This window comes from Eschrichtius robustus, chromosome 5 (assembly GCF_028021215.1).
Source record: "Eschrichtius robustus isolate mEscRob2 chromosome 5, mEscRob2.pri, whole genome shotgun sequence".
NCBI lineage: Eukaryota > Metazoa > Chordata > Mammalia > Artiodactyla > Eschrichtiidae > Eschrichtius > Eschrichtius robustus.
In genome coordinates this window covers 61,115,201-61,135,735 of record NC_090828.1, presented here as the reverse complement: position 1 = coordinate 61,135,735, position 20,535 = coordinate 61,115,201, and the positions used below count along the sequence as shown (strand labels likewise).

Here is a 20,535-nt window from a genome sequence, read left to right as displayed (position 1 = left end):
GTCTGAGGATATAGCCAAATATTCTTTTATTGCTGATGTTCTTTCCTATATCATTTTGTCCTACTTAGAATACTTGAACATTTGCTCTACATATATTGTTGCTATCGTTCCAACTCAGAACATGTAGAAGGAAGTATTTTATGAAGTGTACCTGAAATGAAGTATTTTTCATGATGCACTTTTCTTTTGGATTGTACCTGATTTGGGGGCTCTTCGTTTATTATCTCACCTAATCACCCCCTAATAAAATATTGCTTCTTTGAATGAAATCAGCATACTCTTCCTTCCTGTTTCCAATGTGTCCAAAGAGAATAGTCCATGCCTTTTCTAAGTTTCCTGAAGACTTTCGATAAACAAGTCCATTTTTAACATTAAAATGGTCAAAGTGAAATATTTTCAAGTGTCTAGAAATGTGAAGGGACCAAGAAAACATACAGGTCAGTATCTTAAATTATATTTCTTATGAAATATTTTATTAAGTGAAAGACTCCATTATTAGATCCTATACTTTTATCAGAAAATACTCATTGCATTTTGTAATTGTTTACATTAGTATATATCACAAGAAAATAGGTTTCTTTCCCCCTTGAAAGTTGAATGTTTAAAAAAAGATAATGCGATACCCATATTAGTTGCTCAATAAATATTTGTTAAATAAATGAAGTATAAAACAAGAATAGTTTGTGAGTAAAAACAGTAATTATAGATAACTGCCACAGACCTTCAAAAGTATTATTTCCATATATATTGAATCTTTCAAGTAGTCATTTTACAGGCTAGCAAAAAGTAATATGAAAAGGCAAATAAAGATTTTTTAAAATACATTTTTACTTAAATAGCAACTATACAAACATTCAGAGTTATAATTTTGTTTTAATAATTACTCTTTATTAGTAAATGTTATATACTTGTGTATAAAATCAAAACTTGTACTCTCTTGGATTACAAATGGGAATAAATATATAAAACACTGTTTTATTGCAAGGTAATTAAGGTAATTTGATGTAGTAGCGAAAACACTTGATTAGAAGCCAATAATCCATCATATTAACCTGGTTCTACCTCTGTATTCTGCCACTAACCTTAGACAAGTTACTTGTCTGTGCCTCAGTTTCCTGACTTATAAAGTGAGGATAAAATAAAGACTTCTCCTGCCTCCCTCACAGAGTATACAAGAGTATATTTTTTAAGCAGAAGAGTATACATATTAATTTGGTATTAAAACAGAAAGCTCAGATAAATCTCTTTCTTATTACAGTTTCTGCATTCTATTTCATGAGAAAGAGAAATGTGAAAAATAATTACATAGGACACGTTTATGCAAAATAGCAAATTCCATGCTATATCAAAGGATCAATGTTCAACCAGTCTCCTCTGCCTTCTATAGTTATTACAGTGTTTGGTAATTATTGATTTTTATAATGAATCTGGTGTCTTTCAAGATCCTACAAGGCCTTCTGAGTCATTGAAGACAGATAAAATGCTATTTTCTGTAATTTTATTCTTAAGCCTGTTTTGTTACATTCTGATTCTTTAAAAATCCATGTATAGTGTTTTCTGTTAACATTCTGCTATCTGGAACATTTGATTAAGATTCCACTTCCAGACAGGATTTTTCTATAACATTTTTCATTCCGATATTGAGCCACTTCAGTTCTTGGAACTGAATTCTCCTTCTGTCTGTTATAACACCAACATGTCTATCTTATTTCTTCTTGCCATTATCTATCACTTCCAAGTGTGGGACTGGTAAATAAAAGATAAGTATCTTTATGACACTGAAGAAACTTTTCACTGTGTTAAATACTTCTGGATTCTCTAAACCTATTGTAGTAATTGTGGGTCAGTGTCTTTGGTCACTATTTCTGCATATATAATTTTGTCTCAGAAATAAAATGAGGACTCAAAATGTTAAAGAACATTGCTAATCCTAATGCTGAAATAGCCATACTAGTCACGAATTTATTTTAAAATTTTGCAATATCATTGCATGTCTTCCTCTTCGTAATTTCTGTAAGGCTATTTCTTCTTTTTTTGTAGGTAAACTTGACAGTAATTCTGGAAGGGTGAAACACATGAATCTGCTAAATACATAAATGAATGCAATGTAGACTTTAGGAGAGTAGATTTTTAAACAGGACATACTTTTAAATTTCTGCCTATGTTTAGGTTTACTACAATGGCTACCATGGAGACACCTCTGAAACATTTTTGGTGGGCAATGTGGATGAATGTGGTAAAAAGTTAGTGGAGACTGCCAGGAGGTGTAGAGATGAAGCAATTGCTGCTTGCAGAGCGGGGGCTCCCTTCTCTGTAATTGGAAACACAATCAGGTAAGCCTTACACTGACAAGTAAAGGGAGGGTTGGCAAATGGTACAAAGGTTATTGGTGGCTTGGTATAAAGTTGATGACATGTTTTACTATTCAGAACCATCATTTCAGTCTGATATCAGTATGTGAACTGCCAGGCTGCTGTGTTGTTCCCTGAGTTTGAAAAAAAAAATTTTTTTTTTAAAGTGAATTATATCAGGTCAGCAAAGAAACTTATAGAAGCAGCAAGCAATATTTATGTGACTGCTTTAGTTTTAGCTTGACATGTTGGTCTGTAGTGTTCCTATATTCAAAATCACACCAAACGTGGAAGGAGTAACTAAGAAGGGGTAAGTATCCCAGCTCTTGGATAATGAGACAGGAGAAAAGCTAGATTTTATGAAGGCATGAAGTGAAACATATTCCTGTGATAGAAAGATAAAAAACATTAGCTCAAGCAAGCCTTACCTTTCAAATTGGTGGATTAACAAACAGCCTGAAAAGGTGATCTTCTGTCTTTTTTTTTTTTTTTTTGGTCTGGTTCATTTTCCCTATAAACCATTGTTTACTTTCCACACAGCCTTCTATGCTTGCTTTTTGAGAGTATGTGTATTTTCCAAATTCAAGACTTTTCTTTGTAATGTGTTACCTACTTTAGATCTCTTTTTTTTCCCCATAACTGTTTTGAAGTAGACATACAGAATATGTGTTTTCATTTAACAGTAACATATTTTGTTAAAGATGATCACATCAGTACCTTTTAAAGTACTGTTCTCATTAATATGAACCATTGAATACTTCCCATTTGTCTGAAGGATGGAAGGCTTAGTCACCTTGAAAAGATGCTGCCTTTTTTCTTCGTAAGCCTTCAAATACTTTAAGAAAAAAGGCAGTAAAATATCAGTTAAATGTATTTATGGCTTTAAAAATATTGTAACAGTGTCTGAATCAAACTTTAGTAAAATCTCTTTGGGTTATATGCGAGAAGCTTTTATTGAAGACTTTGAACAAAATTGTGTTTTTGACAGTTTTAAATTATAGGCTAACTAGCCTGGGAAAAAAGGATAGTGTCTCTCTGTTCTTTCATAGGAAATGTTGAATCAGACCCCTACTGGGAAAAGAAATTTAATGCATATCTCACTATCTTACTGTCCATGAATATAATAGAAATGAATTCAAAATGCAGTTTTATTTTTGCAAATGGGATGAGTCGATAGATGTACCTCATATTTTTGAACACCTAGGGTTCAACAAATTTACTGGTGGTGCTCTTGCATTTTAACAAAATTTATTCTTCAGTAGAAGGGGGCAGAGAACACTAGATTCTTATTCAAGCATTCTATCGAGCTCTGCATTCATGGCTGTGTCTAAAGGGCATGTCAGCCTTTGATTCTCTCTGAGAGGTAATTATCCTTTTCCTGTCACGGAACAACAAATGATAGCTAACTACAGAGGCACATTTGCAGTAGTCACATTCATCAACTGCAGAAAAAAAAATTCAATTTAATTGTGCAACACAGCTGCACATGGGCTTTTGAGCATTTCTGTTGTTCTCCCTGTCTCGCTATTCCTCCCTCCAGATCTATTTTTTAAACTTTTTTTCTGGTTATTTTTTCCCTTTTTTTGTCTCTTCTTCCATTTTTACTCTCTGTACTTTCTTGTTAAAGTAATTTTCCTTTGTGGCTCTCATTCTTTTTTCCCCATTGAAGGCTATGAATGTAGAAAATTATCACAATTACTCATATAATTGAGCCTCTTTGTAGCAAGTGCAACTCCAGTAGCCTTTCTCCATCATGAAAATGGTTTCATTATAGGGTTTTTCATATTCTCTGACACCATCTACACAGAGGAACAGGCGTGCAGATGAGATGTACTAGGAACAGGCTAGATCAGTAAGGTCACAGTAGGAATAATTAGCTCTGCTATGGAAAGAGCATCTAGGCCTTTTACTGCTACATAAATGTACTGTCCGTGGCTTTTAGTCACAAAAAAACTTACTAACAAATGGAGCTCCCGCCTACTACTTTGAAAAAAAGATTTGTATCAACACTACAATTTTCCATCATTAAGACTAATAACACAGAGCCTAGTATACATCAAGGGGAATAAAAAGAAAAATCTCACATTCAAGTGGCGGCTGGGTGCTGACCTTTGTTCCCTTTTTTTGTGTACGACTTAACTCTTTACAAAAAAGAGCCACACGCCACACCAACATGCAGGTGAACTCCAGCTAGTACTAGCAAAGCATAGCATTCAGTCGGAAAATCTGATAAATCTCCATGCAGGATAATGCATTTCATTACATATTCACTACATTAATTCTGGCTACATAAAAAAAAAAAGAAGAAGAAGAAGAGTAAAATTGAAAGTGACATTGGATTTTAGCTATCTGGATACAAAGGTCAGTTTTCGCAGAGGATGAATTTGCATGTACAAGCTCCTTTGAAAACCAGATCAGTCCCGACAACTGCACTTACGAAACTATGTGAAAAATAACAGACAATGAACTTTTTCCTTTACCCTAATGCATTTCATTATTTAGATGGTCTATGTCTGCCACTGAGGAGGAAACTGGCCCCAATTCTAACAAATGTTTGTTCTGATGTGTTAAGGCAGTGTTTCTGGACATCTATTATTTCGCCTTTTCTCATTCAGGCAAAATCTCAAGGGAGTAAATAAACAAACAGTCTCCACCTTTAAGCCCAAAATACTCGGAGTCATTACAGACCGAAGGTTGACAAACATCTTTCAACTCAGCCTCGTTTATTTTAAGATACTCACCATCTTTTGCATAGCCTCCCTCTACTGATACACCATGAAAAGAACATTCAAGCATCTTTCAGTAGTATTATGTCACCAAAAACCTGGTGATCTTTATAGGAAATTTTGAAATTTTCTGAAACCTAAAGGATAGGATGGTATCTCTGAAGAAGCATTGGCTAAAAGAGTTTAATGAAAAGAGTTCTCTCTGTGCCCTTCTACTTCGTGAGGGATAGCTAGTGATCTTTAGGTTACAGTGTTATTATACTCACTGTACTTGCATTTGCTTTAAAATATTTCTAAATCTGTATTTTTGTTATTACCTCTAGATGATATGAGCTGTACATATGAAGATATTGTGAATGTGTAGATTCATGCATCACAAATATGTGACAGTTCAATCAAAAATAATTTAAACTTATACTTGTAAATGTCATGATGAAAGTATCAATGAATGGTTTTTAATGTTTAATTCATAAGTATATGTTTTGATATTAATTTAGAAGAATATAAAGCAGATTTTTAAAAATAATCTCTTTCTATTAGATTATGCACATTTAAACAATAAGTGGCGCGGGCAAAATAAGTCATTTTAATGTCATCTGTGATGGATTTTTCTTGACAGCTACTGTAAATTACAATTACACTGCTTCTCTCTGCACATGAAAGTAAGCATTGCAATAAATTATCTTTTATTTCAATCCATCATGTCTGCTTTTCAGAAACAGAAAGCCTCAAATAAAAGTTCAGCACTATTGTAAGAAAAATACAGTAATTTGTGATCCAGTTTGAAACAAAAAAAATGTACCACTCTTTTAGAAAACAGTTGTTGGCTTTCAAAAATATTACTAATTGTACTTAAACGTTCCTTGTCATTAAAGGGAATCCTTGAATTTGTGCATTCCTGCATTCAAAACTACTGCTTAAAATAAAAATCTGGAAAGATTAAAGTAAAATTCCATAACTTAGAAAATCAGGTGCCATTTGAGATCCTTTAATTAGAGATGTGACCATTTGGAAATCAGTGCTGTTTATAGAGTTCATGAGAAAATGGTAATAAAACAATTTTCATGTGTATTTTTATTTCTTTAGAAGAGCATGTACTTAAATATAGTACTCCTCTGCCCTCTTGGGTAGTGTACTCTTAGTCATAAAATGTAGTTTAAGTGTATCAAGAATTTTAATTTATCTGGACAAAACTTCAATTGAGGAGAACTATCTCATGAAAGGGAATTAAATTAAGAAAATGATCACAAGATGAAATTCCTTTAGAGAGATTTTTCTTTCAACTCTAAGCCGTACCTGAAACATGAACTGTAATAATACAGTATAATTTTCAGGTAAGTTCATTAACTACTTTTATACATCTCCTTCCTCCTCTCCCCTCCTCTCCTCCCCAAATATTCCATCTGAAGGCCTTCAAATCGTAGATGTACTCAGGCTCATGTGAGTGGCCGTCTCAGAAAATTTTTAATTAGAGAAAATCAGAACAGAAGAGCTAATACCAGGAGCGTTCTTTTGGTAGATTTTAACAAAAAGAAGGCAGATTTCATCTGTGAAATGTCCAAGGCAAGAAGACCCTCATGCTCAGAAATGGGTCATCCCCTCGATGGCTGGTGTTGGGGAGCAGTTGTATACTTCTTGGGCACCCCTGCCCACCCAGCAGCTTCCATTTTCCCCAACACACCAGTCAAGAGAAGCACGTGTACTCCACTTTCCCATGCCACCACTAGGGATCCTAGCCACTGGATTCCATGTTAGAGTGGAATTTGCTACTACAAATTGCTTGGATTGCCTCCACAAAGTTAGATTTAAACCCTAGAATCAGGTAAATAATCTTGTGCTTCCCTTATATTCCAAAATAGAAGAACAGTATATAGTAGAATAGTAGAAGGGGTACTCTTTTCAACAGTAATTAGAAACATTAATGAGATTTTATTCCATTCAGTCCCAGGAAGTATGCGTTAAAAAGCGAACTACCAATCCAGAAGGAAAATACCCTAAAAAGCAGACAGGCGTGTTTACTTAGTTCCTGAGGATCAAGCACTGAGATGGGTGCTCAACCAAGGAACTGAGGGAAATTTGTCCTGTTCTTTTCCTCTTTCCACACAGCTGTGAAATCCTCTGACCTTTGCATCCAGGACACATACATTCTATGATCCTCCTATAACCAGAAGTTCCAGCAGGATCCAGGCAGTAAATTGTTGTAGAATGCACTCAGATATCTTTAGCCACCTAGTAATTGCACAGCTTCTTTTATGAAGAGGAATGAGAGGTATCAGGGGGGAAGGGACCCCAGGTGTTTTTTCAGAGTGGGCTTTCTTCCTCTCCTCTCATCGGAAGATTGCCACTGTAACACACATTTACGATGTAGCTGTGATGCCTGCCAATCAGTTAGAGCCTTAAAAAAGAACAAAAACAAAAACAAAAAACTAGTTTGGTTTTTTAAGAAAAGAAAATAGAACAGTTTATAATGAATCCTCTTAGAATTATTGAGGTTTGTTGGGACATAGATAACATAATTTACAGGTTTAGATAGAACCCCTTCTTGTAAAAAAAAAAATACTAGATCAGTTTATCTTACTAAATAATCTCTCTTCCACCCTCTATCCACTCTCCATCCTGAGTTTCTATTCAGAAATTGTGTGGTACAAATAGGAACATCTTGGAAAAGTTGTTATACCTCCTGTCCAAAGTGCAAAGACACACAGAAATAAGTATAACCATAAAGAACAACTTAAGAGATAAGAGCATTCACTTACCATTCTTCCCAACACATGCATAGCTCACCTATTTCTGAACTGTTACATGGAAATTAAATCTGAATGAGAGGCTGCCCACCTGCTATTTATAGTGATATCCTGGCCTAAGTGAAGACATTTTACAGGTCTGGAGATGAAGGTTAAAAATGTATAGAGCAAAGTATATCGACAGGAATGCTCATAAAGATGCTGGCTAAACGCCTTTGAGTTCATGTTAAACTAAACCGAAGGGCTGTTGGAACCTCTAGTTTGTGATCTAAGAACTTTGGTTTTGTTAAGAATTTAAAGAGTGGGCCTGTAAATCCCAAACCATTATTATGGTTAGGGTTAAGGCACTTTGCCCTTCATCCACATGAAAATATAAATTGTTAATGATATGTATGTTCTTGTCTTTCTGGTGCTCCCAGAAATGAACATGTTCACCTGATTGCAAAAATGACTTCTTAACCTTGCAGGTGAAGATTTTAGGGTTGGATTCTAAGATTTCACTTATATGTGGGATAGATGGAACCCAAAAGATTTGCATGTAGAAGTAACTAATGAAGCATTAAGAATTAGGAATCACAATACTAGCTTCACTTAAGCATAGTAGCGATTAAAAAGCATTTTTTATGGATTTTGTTAATGGTGTAAGTCTTTAGTAGAAATCCCAAATAATCACAAAGTTTTGGAGTGTTTCAAGAATACTGACAAAGTAGATGTGACCTTTTGTGTGAGTGTGTCTGTTTGTAAAATGTTTAATGTTCTGAAATACACCAGAATAAGGGAATTATAGAAGTAGTAAGTCACATTTCAGATTGTAATTTTTTCGTTTGGTTCCCAAATCAGTGGTAATTTGCACAGCCTTTTTGTGAAACTCCATACAAATCAGGCAGGTTTTTATGACCTGCCTTACCTGCACATGTATCTTGGTTATACTGAGCTATATATGTGTGCATGCACACTCATCATCTAAAAGTGGCCTTGTTTGAATGCTGTACTGAAGTAAATGAAGCAAATGACTGTGTTAGATACATATCTTTTTTTCTTCATTTATCCAGAGGGAGTTGTTACAAGCTGTGACAAAATTTAAAATTTTTCCAGAATAATGAAAACAAGTTGTTACCATCCGACTCTAAATATAACTTATTTTTTTCTTTTCAGAGAATATTTTGAAGTGACTTTGTCTTATCTGTGTATGCATTTAAAATGATCCAATTTAATTAAGTATTTTGTTTGGTCACTTTTAAAGCCAGATAACTCATCAGAATGGTTTGCAAGTCTGTCCACATTTTGTGGGACATGGGATAGGATCTTACTTTCATGGACATCCAGAAATTTGGCATCATGGTAAGAGAGTTAGTTTGGGAGCTGTTTATTGAATGTAATCAGGATAAAGCAGTTTTGCTCCTGGATCCCTTGCTGCAATTTTGAATCCACGTTGTCATCCTTTCCTATGAGTGTGTGGGTGGGAATGGCGGGGGGGGGGGGGTCCTACCTAATCGTAACCAGCACATTACTATGTTATTGAATTAGAGCCCAGCCGTTTCAGTCCCAAAATAAGGTTTGTTTTGCTTTTTGTATTCTGAAGGGTGATGGCTGGAAGGCACAAGGGATATTTGTCTAGAAAAAGTTACTGAAAACAAAACACCACAGCATCAATGTCCCAGCAGCATGCACATATGACTGTTTTCTGTTTTTCTTTTTCTGCCCCCTTCTCAAACCGCTGACTGTTGTGGTTAAACTTCATTACATCCTACACAACGTTGACAGCTGATGTATTTAGCAGCGTGTACTCTTAGTGATTTCTAGATTATACCCACCCTGGTTCTTTCCCCAGAATCTCCTGTTTTTCACTGCCTGGATGTGTACCCTACAGTGAGAAAGCAAGGGTGGGCCAGAAAGGGTGGGGTATTTGGGTTAGGGTAGGAAGCAGTTCTGTGGAGTGCCCCCAAGGGGGGTGCACACCTGGACAGGGAACAAAGGAAAGTTGGTCCTAGAGCCTTGACCTGTGTGCTTGGGGTGGGAGCAGCCCCTGGAGGAACTACTGGCTGAAATCCATCCCCTGGAAGATCCCTAGAGATTCAGCAGGTCAGAACTCCCTTTGGGCCAAGGAGCTCCACCAGAGGCAGCTCATAAGAGGCCCAGGCTGGAGTGCAGAAAGGGCCTCTCAGGCATGTGCCCACCCAGCGCCAACACCTGGAAATATTTCAAGTCACCCCTGTTCTTGCCTCCTACCAACCTGCCTTCCCTTTGACTCAGTTCCCAAGATGTCTTACTCTTTGGGTTGGAGGTGTGGAGGGCAAAGTCCAGGACCCAGCGAAGCCAGGAGACCTCAGAGCAAGTGGCCAGGGGACAGTGGAGAGGGGGAGCCCAACAGGTGTCTCAAGCACCCAGGCTGCTTTTGCTCAGCCTTGGTGCACCCTTTCTAGGGGCCCTGACCCCAAGCTCAGAAAATGCAAAGGCTGAGGCCTAGGACCCCTGTGCTTATTAACCCATGGGTGGTAGCTACCACCCAGGATTCTAGAAACCTCCACCCTTTCTTCCTAAAAGAAAAAATAAATAAAATAACCATGTTTTTCGAGCAGCCTAACCCCTCTAATTCCGTTTCTCTCTGTCCTCTCCATTTCCCATTCCCGCTCCCCACACCCATTGTTTTCTGTTTTTGTTTTTGTTTTACAGCGAATGACAGCGATCTATGCATGGAGGAGGGCATGGCGTTCACCGTAGGTCAGTGCTGAGCTCCTCTTCGGAGGGCAGTGGATCCCCCGCGGAAGCAGCGGCGCTGGCCTAGGCCAGGCAGTCCAGTTGAAGGACTAATAAAGCCAATCAGCATAATGAAATAATTCAGATGCATAGTAAATCTGATTAAATAATATCCTCGAGCCCCATCTTCCTAAATCAGATACTTACCGACACATTTAGGAGACGGCAGCCGTCCAACCTTTAATTCTGTTACCAGCGTAATGTGGTGTTTGGGTTTTTTGTGTTGTTTTGTGGGGTGTTTTTGTTTTTGTTTTTCATTAACACCCAGTGACTAGAGGCGATTACGTCCCTTGCTCCCTGTCAGCTAGTGACATCCTCTCTGGTAACCCATTCCTGGCTGATCATGTGATTGGTGTCACCACCAAATTCCAATCACCTAAGACCCTGAAGGCATCATATTTCTGACTGTGGGGCTTAATGGAGAAGCAATTAGAGTGAAATAAGAAAATTGTTATTTGCTGATTAATGAACATTTTGAGCAGGTTTTAAAAATTCAAATATTTTTAAAAACTGACTGGTATTCATAAGAGGGACTGGTGTTTGGGTGGTTATTATCCACAGGGTCCTAATTAAGGCTTGATTAAAATGCCCTTTTTTCCTCTAAAAAAATTACGAACTAGGCAACTTCATACATTTTTGAATGCCATAGCGTTTCCTCTTCCTACTGTTTGGTTTGTAGCATACTATGTAAGCAACATCAATTATCAGAGCTTGCGAGATGACAACATGAACCCGTGGGGGGAAGCACTTGGAGGGAGGGAGGAGAACCTTTTTATTCTCTTTTTTGATAATCAGCCGAAACAATGTTTGACAAGAATCTGATTAGATCACTGCAGTAAATATTTTCCCTCTTACAGAGCCAATTATAACCGAGGGATCCCCTGAATTTAAAGTGCTGGAGGATGCATGGACTGTGGTCTCCTTGGACAATCAAAGGTGTTTGCTTTCTGCCGGTTGCTTTTAAATTGTGTAGAGAGGGAAGGTTCGTCCGACGACGCGGGCGAGCTGCTGCTCCCCGCCCCGCCGGCGCTTGAGCGCTTGCTGATCGCTGCCTTGTGTGTTTCAGGTCGGCCCAGTTCGAGCACACAGTTCTCATCACGTCGGGGGGCGCGCAGATCCTGACCAAACTGCCCCACGAGGCCTGAGGAACCACCCAAAGGTCGCAAGAGACCCGGCGCCTTTTTTCTTAAATTTCTGAAATCCAGCTGGAGAACTTTGAGAAAGAAACAGGCTAACGGCAGCTCTCACAGTAACCTACCCAGCACCTAATAGCGCCTTGGGAAAACGCGGTGGGTACTGGTGGCCGTTGAGAGCTCAGATCCGAGGCCCCGATGTGGCCGTGCGGCTTCGGAAAGACGGGTCCTGGCGCCGGGCTCTGCTTCCCAACGCGGGAAACGCATCTGGAAGGGAGTGGGGACGCCCTCATTTGGAAGACGAGAGATTCCTAGAAATGCATAGCTTTCTCTTTCCCTTGTCTTGACTGCCCGAATAAAAAGCTTTCACCACCTAAAACCGCTGTGTCTTGTGCTCCTTCGTCTCTGACGGTTACTAGGGGAAGAGGGTAGGTGGTTAATTTCTGAGTCTCTGAACTTTCCACACGCGCGCGCAGAAAGAAAAGCCCGAGCCTAGCTGTTAGGAATTTTTTTAAAGTCTCTTTTTTTCCCCCTTTTGGACCCCCCCCCCCATTGGCCAGCTCTGAGGGAGCTCGCGGGGGCCAGCTGCCCCCAGCCCTTCCGGTTCTTTCCCCTTCATAGCTGCTTTGCGATGAAAAGATTAGCCTGCCAGTGGAGGAGTTAGCTACAAATATTTCCTTGCCTCTGGACCCTGGGCCTGGCCCTTCCGCAGGGGTTATCACTCCAAAAACTTGACTTTCCTGGTCCTCTGCGGCTCCTCTTCCCTGCCTTCAACCCGCCCCGCGCGCCCATCCCAAAGGTTAAATTTGAGAGACCCTCCCTCCAACACACAAAGGCAAGCTAGACCGTTTGCCGTGCTAGGAATTGGAGCACCGGTCCCACCCGCCCAGATGTGAGCAGTGTCTGGCGGGTCTCCTCCCTAAATTGATCTCTTCCAATACTGGCCTTCTTCAGACCTGCGCTAATGCGCTGGAGACTCAGAGCATCCCTGCAAGAAGAGACACGGGAACTTTTGAGGGCAAGGGCCTAGTTAGTCGGGATTGGAGCTGGCGAGTTTAACCCTGATTCAGCCTGCCAGCAGCTCCACCTGCTTCAGAAGCAGGAAATCCAAGGGTCCACATTCTGCGTCTCCCAAGGCTCATTACCGCCCTGAGTACCCTGCCTTTCTTAGGGCTCGCTCCTCAGGACCTCTTCACACCTGGGCTCAGAGGTGGAAAGGGCTGGGCTTCTAGCAAGCCATGTAGAAAGTAGTCTCCCCCTGGTCATGGTTTTAGGGTGTCCCGCCCATCAGTGCTTGTGCTAACTCTTGTTTCTACTGAAGCGGGTTTTACAAAGCTGCCATGCACTAAATACAGATTGGGCTCAGCTCCAGACCACCAAGGAAATGTGGACACCTGTCATTGCCATGACAGGTGGCCTCTGTGATAGGACTGGAGAGCCAGCTCGTCGATGTGACATTCAGAGTGTGGGAAAAGTTATAGGAAACTGAGGCCAACGAGCGTGCTTGGAAAAGTGGCTAGTTCGAGCTTTTCCCTGAACTCAGGGTTCTCATGGGCATCCTCCAACCTTTCCAGCTCCCTTTCTCTGCGTCCAGGTATGTAGAATTTGGACAGAGGTGATTCCGATTCTAGTGGATCTGAGAGCTGGAAAAGGTGAGGGAGGGGTTCAAGATTTACAAGATCCACAGGAAAACTTTAGGGTGCCGGGGAGTTGGCCAAGAAAAGGCCTAGAGACTGAGGCTGCTGCCCCAGAACAACCCGAATTTTCTAGAGAGGAACAAGGCCCAGATGGCCTTGGGAGAGTTTTGCCAGAGAATGACTTCATTTCTCTCCTAGATTAGTCAGATTGCAGCGATTAGCCAGTATCTTATCTACGGATCCGTTTACCCGGAGATTCCCCAAGAATAATTTCATTAGGACCACAGAATTTTACCAGCCACTGGGATAACACGCTGCTTGTGCAGTAGTTTTTCCGAGGTGGAGGTATTTATGGGACAGGTTTATAATCCCACTTATTAAAGTGACTAACCTCAAGTTTAAATATGATACGTATATATGTATATATACTAGCACCAGCCAATCGTCAGCAGCTCCGTAGGACACAAACTTGAATTAGAATGAACTCCTTTTAACATGCTTTGAAGTTGAAATTTGGAAGCAGATTTTAAAATATCTTGTCCACGTCCCCACCCTCAATCCCGCCAACTCAACTGGCCCCAAACCTCACCCCAGGTTGCAGGGATTCCAGCCGCGCGTGACTACTGCTAACACCACAAGGCGCCCGGTCCTGTGGTGTCTCCTACAGGTCCTACTCGGAATCCGGGGCTCTCAGGATAAATGAGAGAGTTTTGTTGCCTCTCTGAGTTGGGACAGGCGAAGATCTAAGCAAGCCGGTGTTTCAGAACAGGTGTCGCCTTAGCGGTGAGGGTTGGGAGGGATCCACCCTGGGCTCTTAGAATAGAGATAAGATCACACAAGGAGAAGCTAGTCAAGGCCGGGCGTCTCAGCGCCCGAGGGCCCCGGCTCAGCCACCCCTCCCCGAACCTGCTTCTCTGGGGCTAAGAAATAATTCCGGAGTGTAGACACTCCCTCGCCCAGATATAATTCATTTTTAAAATAACCCAGGCTCTGAAACCGTTTCCCGTGCGGGTCCTTTGTTCCCTGGAGCCAGCCCCGTCCCCTGCGCTGCGGAAGGCTTGGATTCCCCCCTCCAGAAGTGAACGGCAAAGAGCCCTGGAGACCGTCGCAACCTGTGGCCGCCTCTCTCCCTTTCCCCCACCCTGCAGTTCTGTGGAACAAACTGGCCCAGGGCACCCCAGCCGTCGGGTTTCCTCACGCCTTGCCCTGAGCACCCGCAATCGCCAGCCTTGCTTCCCTCCGTCCCAATCCCTACCCCGCGCCAGCCGCGGCGATCACTTACGTGGGCAGGGCCCATGAGGCGCGCGGGAGACCAGGGGCCCGGGCGGCATCAGCTGCGGTGCAGGGCGCACCGCACTCAGCACCCCAAAACAGGCGCTAGGAAAGAGCAGTTAAAGCCACAAGTGCAACACGGAAATCAAGAGGAGTGGAACGGCTCTGGGAGTTGCCTGGTGGCGGAGTCATTAGCTGGTTGTTGCTGCAAAGCCTCACCGTGTGCTTCGGCGATTAAGGGGGGGAAAGAAAAGAAAAAAGAAAAAGAAAGAAAGAAGGAAAAATCTTTTTAATCGTTGGCAAACCCGTTATTGGTTTGGAGGATTGGTTGTTTTGTTTTGCTTGGCTTTTGTTTTTTGCTCCAACCACGCTGCCTGAAATATCTCTGCCCCCCAATATCTTACCCTTAAACCAAAGGAGAGGAAGTCCCCGGGCAGCAGCTGCTGCTACAGAAGTTAAATGCGAGAAGCCCCTTCCACTAATATCTGTAACGACAGCACCGATGTAATTTGTTTTGAATGTTCATTTTTATTGGTGTTCCCTCTGCCAAAATGTGCTTGATTACAGAGGTTTGTCCTGTGATCACTGCGCACTCTAGAAAGGGGAAGGTGCCTCGGCGAAGGTTCAGCTCAGGCCAGATCAAACCCTGGGCTGTTTAAGGCTGAAAGGCTGCATGTTGCTATTAGTGTTAAATATATGGCTAATTATGCGTATGAAAATTAAACATCAGTGTTATGCTAATGGGGCGCCTTCAGCTGCGGATCCGAGCACTTGAGACTACCATTTAATCAAATGAATCAGTAACTAATACATCTGCACGTGTGAACTTTCACAAGATCATTTCCCTGTTCCCGTCACACCGCTAAATTATGAAATAAATAATTATCAACACTTTCTAATTACCTAACAAAGTAATTTGGGATTCACCGTGGGGCTGGCGGGATAGGGAACCAACAGCCCCTTGGCAGCCTGCGTGGTGCGCGCCACGCCTCATGGGGGTGGCTGTGTGGCGGTGGCGGCGGGGGCTTTTGTGCACTTTTCTGTACCTAGCGCCCCAGCAGATAGAAGGCGCCGCGGCAGCTTTTGCCTCCACCAGCTCTATCCCAGGCCCAGTGGCGCCCGCTTTGACCCCTGGAGATGAGGAGGATCCTGGGTGACAATGAGAGACGTGTTCACACACAGACAAGCGAGCCTACCACTGGCCTGGTTTTGCTGCGGGTTTTGGTGTCCTCCAGGACTCCTACACCCCGGGTACTCTCGCCAGACCCCAGGAGGCCGGAAAATGACCACCTGGCGTCCGCGGCTCAAGCAGAACTGAGCCCGCTAGCCCCTAGGCTCCACTCCGTGCCGCGCCCTAGGGGCGAGTGAGCCGGGGCGCTCGGCGCAGAGGGAATGGAGAGGGGAGGGGGGGGAGGAGGAAGGTTGGGAGGGAAAGAGGAGGTGGGTGTTGGGGGGAGGGGGCGGTGCGGTCGCCTTTCCTGGGAGGAGAAGCGCGGGTTCCTGGCTCTCCGCGCGCAGTGTTTTAATCAGACCGGTGCAGCCTCGAGCTGGAGTGGCCAGCTTGGCCTGGAGCAATGCGAGCGGGCCCCAGGGAGCGGCGGCGGCGCGGCGGCCGAGTGAGTGAGTTCGCCCGGAGGGCCCCAAACCCTCCCCCAGGGATGTGGCAGAGCGGACCCAGGCCAGGGAGGCGCCGCCGGGAGAGTGCTGCGCTAGGCACGAGACTCTCGGGAGGACAGCGCTCTGTTGACTGCCTCCGGCGCCCCCATTGCGCGACTCCGCGTACGGGAGGCCGCGGCCGGGCTCCAAAGCCGCCCTAGCTCTGCACCGGACCGGGTGGCGATTGCTAGGAGAAACTGCCCTGGTCCCCGGTGTTGGGGGCGGTCGGAGGGTGGGGATGGTAGGAGGGGGTGGGCGGCGGTGCCGAACCACTGGTTGATTTCTGGGAAGTAAGACGCGCCGGGGAGGCGGGAGGCTGATGAGCCGCGGGCCGCGGAGGTCCCGGCGCGGACGCCTCAGCCCATTGTGCGCCCCACGCTGCGTGCTCTGTTGCAGAGGAGCCCCGGCCGGGAGGTGTGGATGCGTCTCTCCCGAGGCCGGGCCGCCTCGCCCGCTCTAGTCCAGCGGAGCCGGAGCGCCTCGGACCAATCCCCGGTGATTATGCAAGACAGCGGACCAATCAGCTCCGCCAGCTCATGAATATTTATGACCTTGGCTGAGTCAAAGCTTTGAAGCGAGTTTGGGGAGCTCGGCAGCATCATGCTTAGACTTTTCAAAGAGACAAACTCCATTTTCTTATGAATGGAAAGTGAAAACCCCTGTTACGCTTAAATTGGGTTCCTTCCTGTCCTGAGAAACACAGAGACCCCCAAAAGGGAAGCAGAGGAGAGAGAGAGAGAGACCCACACCCAGACCCCGCGAGAAGAGATGACCATGACCACCATGCCAGAGAGTCTCAACAGCCCCGTGTCGGGCAAGGCGGTGTTTATGGAGTTTGGGCCGCCCAACCAGCAAATGTCTCCTTCTCCCATGTCCCACGGGCACTACTCCATGCACTGTTTACACTCGGCGGGCCATTCGCAGCCCGACGGCGCCTACAGCTCGGCCTCGTCCTTCTCCCGACCGCTGGGCTACCCCTACGTCAACTCGGTCAGCAGCCACGCGTCCAGCCCCTACATCAGTTCGGTGCAGTCCTACCCGGGCAGCGCCAGCCTCGCCCAGAGCCGCCTGGAGGACCCAGGTACGTGCGCCTGCCAGGGAGAGGAAGAGGTGCGAAGGGAGGGAGGGAGGGGAAGAGAGAGGAGGAGGAGGAGAGAGAGAAAGGAGGGAGAGGAGTGGAGGAGAGAGACATGGGATGGGGGTGGGGAGGGCGCCGGAGCAGTGAAAGGTTTTGGGTATCAGTAAATGCATCCCTGTCATAGCAAAGAAATTTTAAAAATATATATCCACGCAACTTGCAACTATCCAGCGAAGGATAAATCCGAGAGCGTCCCCTGGCACTGGCTGGGCCTCTGGGTGGCTCCGTGAGCCGAGCACACAATGCCCTGGTGAAAAACAGAAACCCACATGTGCACGTATTAGTCTCGGTAATTATTTGTTGCGTAGCTCTGTAAACAATGTATGCAATTAAGGGTAATTAAACCTCAACTACTGCCTGTAAAAATAGCAAACTTTCCCTGCAAAGGCAGGAGCTGCGCGCCTGGGAACTGCCCCAGTCCGCTTGCAGCGGCCGGGGTCGGGCCCTTTGGACTTGGCGGGACCTTCCCTGGCTTTCGGAGTTTCTTGAGCGTTCTCACTCCTGGTCCTGCCTCTGCCACCCCTCTGCGGTCACTTGCTCTGGGCTCCCCGCACTAAAGGCAGTCCCTCGCCTTAACTACGGCCCCCACTTCTGCTGTCCCTCCAGGGGCTGACTCCGAGAAGAGCACGGTGGTGGAAGGCGGTGAAGTGCGCTTCAATGGCAAGGGGAAAAAGATCCGCAAACCCAGGACGATTTATTCCAGTTTGCAGTTGCAGGCTTTGAACCGCAGGTTCCAGCAAACTCAGTACCTAGCTCTGCCCGAGAGGGCGGAGCTCGCGGCCTCCTTGGGACTCACGCAGACGCAGGTACCTCGGCGCTGCCCCACTGTGGCGCCACGCAGGCTTCCCGCGGCCAACCTGCACCCGCAGCTTCACTTCTTGCTCTCTGGGCGTCAGGGGTCGGGTGTGTGTGTGTGTGTGTGTGTGTGTGTGTGTGTCCCACCCCGGCTCTCGCAACGTCTCTCCTTCCTCCGCAGTTCTCTCTGCCCTGGCTCTGTCGCTGCCCTCCGTTCTTGGACAATCTGATTAGGGCACAAGAAGGATTTCCCTACGCACTTTGTTTGGGGACTCTGAGGTCACACGTGCCCGAACAACTGGAACAATAGACGCGGGGGTTAATCCCTTCTTTGCCTTTAAAGTGTGTGGCTAATCACTGCAGGCCTGGGCCCGAGCCTCTGTCTCCCTCCTCCTCCGCCTTCTCACCGGTTTGGGTTGGAGGGGGGAATCCTTTCCTCCGCCCTCTCACCTCCCAAGTCCCAGACCCTGGAGGAGAAACGGAACCTTCCTTCCCTGGTTTCTCTAAGATTCCGGGGACCCCTTGGGCGTTCTGATCACGACTGGTGCGGGTTTCCAATGTCCGGGCCGGGATAGGGAGCAGAGTTAGGAGACGCTAAGGAAAGGTGGATTTGAGTCCAAATGAAAAGTTTAACAAAACCCTGTGGCCTCCTCAGTCAGCCCGCAACTCGCTCAAGGGCTGAAATGATGGCGCAAAGAGAAGGCGGGTCACACTGGAAATAAATTTCCTCCACTTCTTTTCTCCACTCGGTTCTTTTATTGATGTTCATACTGGAATTGAAGCCTCGATGTTATGCAGGCTCCGCGTCTTCCCCGAAAGATTGCCGGGCTCGGGCTGAGTCCCAGGCAGGCGAAGGCCTGGATCCCTGCACCGCTCACCACCACGCTCCCTGGCTCTCAGAGAGCTGCCCCTGCCGGCCACCGGCGGCCCGCGGTGGGGCCTCCCAGCCTTCGGTTCTTACGGGGGAAGGGGGGTGTGTATGCTTCTCCTGCAGGGAGCTGCCAGGTCGCGCAGGGCAGTGGCCCGCGGGGTATCCTCTCTTGCTGTCCCACGGCCCCCTTATCTCCCCAGGACCAAGGTAGGCACAATGGACCTAGACCGAGTCACGTTGTTGTCCGCTCTTGCAGGTCAAGATCTGGTTCCAGAACAAGCGCTCCAAGTTCAAGAAGCTGATGAAGCAGGGCGGGGCGGCTCTGGAGGGTAGCGCGCTGGCCAACGGCCGGGCGCTGTCTGCCGGCTCTCCTCCAGTGCCACCCGGCTGGAACCCCAACTCCTCTTCCGGGAAGGGCTCGGGCGGCAGCGCGGGCTCCTACATCCCCAGCTACACGTCGTGGTACCCCTCGGCGCACCAAGAAGCTATGCAGCAACCCCAGCTCATGTGAGGTTGCGCGTCCGCACCCGCCCGCCTCCTTCCCGTCTCCCTCTGCCCGGGCCCCTCTCGCCTCCCGGTCCATCCGCCCCGTCCGCGTGCCGTGGGTCCGGAGGAGAAGGGCCCAGAGGGAAAGAAGAAGGAACAGTAAAGGCAGGACGCCTGCCGCCTCCTCCGAGTGCCGCGCGGTCTGGCTCGGCGACTTCCCTGGCGCCCACGCCCTTGCCCGAACCCCGGCCTCGGCCGCGCGGTGACAGCAGAGTGGCCTCGAAGCGCAGGCACAGCGGCCTGAGACAGCGGGAGCCGCAGCAAGAGCCCGCCGGACCCGACCGCCGACCCTCAGCTGTATGGGACAATCAGGAAAACAAAACAAAACAAAAAACAATGTAGAAAAAGCAAAAGCTCTTTCTGTCCTGTCCGTCTCTTGTCTCCTTTCGCTCTGTATCTGTGCGCTGACGAAGTCGAGGTTCTCGTCCGTCCGCTGTCCTCGTTCTTCGGCCTCTGAAAAAAGTCACCAGGTCGGAGGAGGCTTGGTCCACCGGGCCACCCAGTTCCGGATACTGGAACGTTTTGTCTTTTCGGACCTTTTCCTGGGCCTGCCTAACCATCTGTGTGGCTCGTTCGGGGATTGGGGGAAATTGGAGGGAGGGGGTTTTATTTATTGAGAAATGGATTTCGCTTGAGGCTGAATGTTCGGTCAATTCACGGTTCTGTGGGGCGCGAGGAGCGCAGGGTCCAAAGGTACCCATTACTTTAAACGCACCTGGAAAAACGAATAAGGAGGACCTGGTGATTTTTAATTTATATAGTAACTTTTGTACTTCGCTGGTATGGAGAGGTTGGAACCGAATGATTTGCATTTTTTACATGTCCCATATTATTTTAAAAAGAAAAGAGAGAGAGAAAGAAATGAAGCCAACACAATCTCCTCATCTCGGGAAGAACGCTTGATCGCTT

At 45.7% G+C, this 20,535-nt stretch overlaps 2 protein-coding genes across 5 annotated transcripts in view; both read left to right on the top strand.

Annotated features, from left to right (window-relative positions):
• Positions 1-12,090, top strand: part of METAP1D (methionyl aminopeptidase type 1D, mitochondrial) — a 77,842-nt gene extending 65,752 nt beyond the window's left edge. For all 3 annotated transcript variants that reach the window (XM_068543913.1, XM_068543914.1, XM_068543915.1), the window contains 5 exons: positions 2,170-2,333; positions 9,065-9,162; positions 10,495-10,542; positions 11,436-11,514; positions 11,645-12,090. In XM_068543913.1, coding sequence (XP_068400014.1) covers positions 2,170-2,333; positions 9,065-9,162; positions 10,495-10,542; positions 11,436-11,514; positions 11,645-11,723 — 468 coding nt within the window. In that variant the 3' untranslated portion in view covers positions 11,724-12,090. The remainder of the gene's footprint in view (positions 1-2,169; positions 2,334-9,064; positions 9,163-10,494; positions 10,543-11,435; positions 11,515-11,644) is intronic.
• A 4,954-nt stretch (positions 12,091-17,044) lies between these two features.
• DLX1 (distal-less homeobox 1) lies at positions 17,045-19,591 on the top strand. Of its 2 annotated transcripts, XM_068543911.1 has the most exons (3): positions 17,045-17,357; positions 18,021-18,220; positions 19,337-19,591. In XM_068543911.1, the coding sequence occupies exons 1-3, from the start codon at positions 17,045-17,047 to the stop codon at positions 19,589-19,591; spliced, it is 768 nt and encodes a 255-aa protein (XP_068400012.1). The 2 variants fall into 2 exon arrangements, with proteins under 2 accessions (XP_068400012.1, XP_068400013.1); XM_068543912.1 differs by lacking the exon at positions 18,021-18,220 and having other exon boundaries at positions 19,337-19,413.
• Positions 19,592-20,535: the final 944 nt, after the last annotated feature.

Excerpts from the sequence above, each read along its gene's own strand:
- DLX1 (XM_068543911.1), top strand. The coding sequence starts at position 17,045 with ATGACCATGACCACCATGCCAGAGAGTCTCAACAGCCCCGTGTCGGGC. Across the intron at positions 17,358-18,020 it reads GAGCCGCCTGGAGGACCCAG|GGGCTGACTCCGAGAAGAGC; the intron begins GTACGTGCGCCT and ends CTGTCCCTCCAG. Across the intron at positions 18,221-19,336 it reads TGGGACTCACGCAGACGCAG|GTCAAGATCTGGTTCCAGAA; the intron begins GTACCTCGGCGC and ends CCGCTCTTGCAG.